Raw genomic sequence first — 4,900 nt, 5'->3', positions numbered from 1 at the left:
AATAAAATTCCTATGACAGGGGCAATAGGGGTTGTTATAACTAGTGAATCAGGCCAGAGGCTGCATGGTTGCTTACTTATGTATTAATCACATTATTTTATTGTATAATGCCTTGGTGCCACTGGATTTTAACATGTCTGACACCCATACTGTAAGACAAATTGTGGGGGTGTAGTAAGGAAGTTGGGGGAAGCAGACCAGAGTCTTTTGTCTCTTCGAGGACTCATGGGAGTGTGAACCTTAAGGTGTAAAACAACTGTGTACTGCCTTTTGTTCCTGGAGAAGGTATTTAACTGAGAGCCATGCTAGGCTCAGTGAGAACTCTGCTGACCATCTGTCCCACGGACATGCAGGGGCTCCATCAAGCTTGGTTGTCTGTTGTCTTTGTGTGTTTGGATTAAAGAATGTTAGCTACCGCTCACCTGCAGGCTTTATTTAAATGGAAAACTTCCACAACACCCTGCAGCAGGTACACTTGATCCGTGTCCTGGGGAAGACTAACCTGGACCAAAAGCTGCTGCTGGTCTTCTACAGCTCCTCAGTGGAGAGCATGCTTGTGTGAGCATGCTACTGCTTGTGTGATTGGTACACAGGGGCCACAACTGAAAACAGGAAGGCTGCACAGAGGGTAATTAACACCACCCAAAAAAAAATCACTGGCTGCCCTCTGCCAACCATGGAGGTCCCACACCTCCAGATACTAACTAACACTAACAGCTTCTTCCTCTGGGCCATTCCAACTGTAAACAAGCCCTATCCCCCCACTCTCAGGCTCTGTCCAATCATCTCACAAATCTTAGGCATGGTAACCCACATTTTTGTTGTACATGTACAATGACAATATAGGGCTATTCTATTCTATTCTATTTCTGAAGTTTAACCATTTGGTGTGTGTTCTTTGGCTTCACAGATAGGTAGAGTTGGGTGTGATCTGCATAGCAGCGAAAATGTATGCTATGCCTTCTGATGATACTGCCTAAGGGAAGCATGCATAATGTAAACAGAATTGGTCCTAGCACCCTGTGGAACTCTGTGGAAGAGGACTCTCCATTTACATGAACAAATTGGAGTCTATTAGATAGATATGATACAAATCACTGCATTGCAGCACCTGTAATACCTACATCATGCTCTAATCGCTCTAATAGGATATTATGGTCGACAGTATCGAACACTGCATTGAGGTCTAGCAGGACAAGCACAGAGATGAGTCCACTGTCAGAGGCCATAAGAAGGTCATTTGGAACCTTCACTAAAGCTGTTTCTGTACAGTGATGGGCTCTGAAACTCTTCGAATAAGCCATTCCTTTGCAGATGATCTGTTAGCTGTTTGACAACTGCTCGTTCAAGAATTTTTGGAATGAAAGGAAGGTTAGAGAATTGCCTTACTTAAAGGGTCAAATGATGCCTTTTAAAGTAATGGTTTATTTACTACCAGCTTGAAGGCCTGTGGTACATAGGAAATTATAAGAGAGAGGTTGATCATATTCAAGACTGAATCATTAACTAATGGTATTACTTCTTTTAGCAGTCTGTTCTACAAGACTTCCTTCGGTTATGACCTGCTCTCAGTAACAAGGTCTACAGATGTCTTTAATTTCTTAGCAAGTTTAGTCAAATGTTTTAATGTAAGCATCCTGTCCTATTATCACACATGAAGCTGAAGCATCACTGACCTCCACATGACCTCTCCTGAAGAGTCTGTCTTGTGGTTTAGAAGTCAGATCTCACATTGACTGATCACTGGGTGAATGTGGTGAAAAACCATTGACCAGGCATATCATCTCTGACCTCACTTATTGGTTCGCAGGGTTTTTTTTCTTCTTTAAGTAAAAAGTGACCATATTTAAGTAAGAATGTTAAGCTGGTAGGGATTCCTGAAAACTGATTGGATAAACATACTCACCTAAGAGGCCTAGTATTTACATAAGGGCTGAGTTATTTTTTTAAAAAAGAGCTCTGCCACCTTGAGTACCATCATCAGTCAATACGATCATTCCTGGAATCCTGGCTGACAAACTGCAACAAAGACTCCACTTCCTTAGGACGCTGAGGAAAAACCATCTGGATAAGAACCTAATGGTAGCTTTTTACCACAGCACCACAGAGAGTGTCCTCACCTACTGAATCACAGTTTCGTATGTTAATTGCTTGGTAGCGGACAAGAAGAACCTGCAGAGAGTCATTAAGACAGCACAAAAGATCATCAGCTGTCCCTTACCCTCTCTAGAGGACATAGCCAGCACTTGGTGTTTCAGGAGAGCTATGAAGGAATGTTTATCTCGTCTTGTAACAAGTTAACTATTTTAACTATATGTGCATGGACCTGTACAAAGGGTCCATGTACAGGAAACAAAAATCTGGATTTCCCAGAAGGTTATGATCATGTCACCCTTCCTGTAAATTAATAAAGAAGCCTAACATTGTGTTGCATATCAGCACATTTTTCCATCATGAATGAACATTTTGGACATAAAAACATAAGCAGGTGAATGAAGCTGGAAATCTGAAGATGAAACATTTGAAGTCAGATGTCATGTTACAGACATAAAACTGGAGGGTTTGCCCAACCGTAGCTCAAGGTTCAAGCAGAAGTTGTTTTTTTAAAAAATGTGAAACAAAAATGACAAATCAACCAAAACACAAAGTAAAGCTTTATTGGTGATTAAGATCACCTTTAACGGCTGAATCAGGTAAGAGGCGTTGTTAGAGGCTTAATGAGAAGCAGAAAGCAGTAGGTGTCCTGACCTCTGACCAGGATCCTAATGCACTGCAGCTGTCCATAATAAGCAGCTTCATGAAGAGCGATCCAGCCTTTATCATTTGGCTCCATAAGGCTGCTTAACCGCCTCTGGACCAATTCCATCAGAGCCTCTGCATCCCCATTCATGATGATGGACTGTAATGGACTGACCTCTCTGAGGAAACACACAAACCTTCAGAACCACAGACTTGGAACCAGAGTCAGATCCAACACAGAGCCGCTGCACTGGAATAACACAGAGTTAAAACCACCATAACAGAACCAACAGATAGTCAGAACAAACACAGAACAAGAGTAGAACGACAGAGTCACAAGCACAGAGCAAGTCAGAAACAACCCCACCCCCCACCCACCCACCCAACACACACACACACACCCTGCAACCATCTCCAGACTGTCTGACACTCACTCTGAAACGTCTATTGATCTCTTGCTGCTTTCTGATGTTTGTGGATGTTTCCATCCTCTGAGCTCTATTTCATTGCAAACTGACTCACCTCTTGTAGACCTTGTAGAGAAACTGTGACAGGGCTGTGGGAGGGTTTATACAATTTTGGATGTGGGGGGCAGGTTCAGGTGCAGGAACTGTCTGCACCCCTTTGGGGGGGTCAGGACCTCTGTGTGTGGGGTTAGGGTTTGTTTGGATTGGGCCTGATGATGATGATGATGATGATGAAGCCTGTTTATCAGACAAGCTTCTCTCAACAGCGATCTGCAGCAGCTCCTCGTCTGCCAGGTGACTGTAGATACTGTAGTCATCCAGGTTCTGCTCAGAGACTGCCATGTCAGACAGAGGAACAGGAAACGGTTTGCTCTCTGTGTTTCTCGTTAATGCCAGCAGCGTGTGATCAGCAGCGGGTCATCCAAGATGATGGCGTTTTGGCCTCAGCTGCTGCTGAATGATGTCAAGACTGCGGGTCAGCGGTGTTTGTTTCCTCCAAGCTGAAGACAAAAATTCAAACACTGCGAGAGCTGCTGTCAGCAATATCTTCTGTCCTGCACCCGAAAAACAGCCTTCACCAACAACACAGATGGAAACAGGATCGATGCACATAACCAGACTCACAACAGCCCAGAAAACTACTAACTGATTTGTGTATCAATCGTTTAAACCCGGTCAGTCAACAGCAGCCTGATAAAATTTCAAAGACTCAACTACTAACCCATCTCACACATTTAAATTCAATGATTTCAAACACACAAATGTAACCTAAATTAATTCAAAATCAGAATCATTAAAGAAAAAAATTGGTAAACACAGAACTGAGTGTTTGATTTGAATCAAAATTTGATGATAAAAACAAAACAACATTCAAGTGGATTCAAGTGTGGTTTGAAGTTCCACAAATTCAAACATATAAAAATAAAATAAAACAAACTGTTGACTGGGTACTACCTGTGAAACCATCCAATCAGGAAGCAGCACTCTCTGGTGTGCAGCAGAAGGTTCTGGTTCAGAGTCTGAGGGTCTGATCAACTCTGAGCTTTCATGAGCCGGACTGTCAGCCAACTCTGACACTGAGACTGCAGCTGAAGGTCAGCCCCTGTTCTCCTTCTCCTCCTCCTCCTTCTCCTCCTGTCTGTCTGGTCTCACCTGTCCCCATCTGTTTGCATTATGTGTTTTTTGTCTCGGTATGATAGTGTAACTTAAGTGGCTCACCTGCCTGCTCTGTCCCAACTACATGTCATTCAGAAACTCCAAGCATCTAACAAAGGGCCAACAGGGCTAACCTGTGATTACCTGCTCTAAAATGATGATTGAACACAGAGCAGGAAACAATCTCAGAGCTTAACAGGTGAGGCATTCATCACATAAGCTGTGAGCTTCATGTTCACGTGAAAAAAAAAAAACATTTCAGAAAAAAAAGAAGAAAACCCTGAATGCAGGAAGTGAAACACCTGACCCTGCAAAATAAAACAAATTAATGCGGATCTTAAGCACGTGACGTGGATAGTTTTATTTGATGATTATTGAACTTTCAGGTGCGTTTACAGGTGATGGGACAGCTCAGAATGAGAGCGGGTTCTAGATCGAAGACACGTTCTGGACTTTATGAATGAGCGCGGACAGTCGTTTCCATGGAGACGGATCAGCTGCTGCACTGCGCCTCCAGCTTAACGCCCTGCAGCTCATCT

At 43.2% G+C, this 4,900-nt stretch overlaps 1 protein-coding gene across 2 annotated transcripts; it reads right to left on the bottom strand.

Moving 5' to 3' along the window:
- Positions 1 to 1,900: 1,900 nt before the first annotated feature.
- Positions 1,901 to 4,736, bottom strand: LOC120725136 (ankyrin repeat and SOCS box protein 2-like). 2 transcript variants are annotated; one of them, XR_005694055.1, is made up of 3 exons: positions 4,161 to 4,736; positions 3,262 to 3,706; positions 1,901 to 2,918 (listed from the first exon to the last, which is right to left on the bottom strand). XR_005694055.1 is itself a non-coding variant. In XM_040017834.1 (2 exons), the coding sequence occupies exons 1-2, from the start codon at positions 3,546 to 3,548 to the stop codon at positions 2,690 to 2,692; spliced, it is 516 nt and encodes a 171-aa protein (XP_039873768.1). In that variant the 5' UTR covers positions 3,549 to 4,149; the 3' UTR covers positions 1,901 to 2,689. The 2 variants fall into 2 exon arrangements, 1 of the variants encoding a protein (XP_039873768.1); XM_040017834.1 differs by lacking the exon at positions 4,161 to 4,736 and having other exon boundaries at positions 3,262 to 4,149.
- Between the last annotated feature and the right edge of the window lie 164 nt (positions 4,737 to 4,900).

The sequence above is a fragment of the Simochromis diagramma genome, unplaced genomic scaffold (assembly GCF_900408965.1).
Source record: "Simochromis diagramma unplaced genomic scaffold, fSimDia1.1 OVJJ01000802.1, whole genome shotgun sequence".
Classification (NCBI taxonomy): domain Eukaryota; kingdom Metazoa; phylum Chordata; class Actinopteri; order Cichliformes; family Cichlidae; genus Simochromis; species Simochromis diagramma.
Note: the sequence above shows the minus strand (reverse complement) of the source record. Positions and strands in the feature narration are given on the sequence as shown.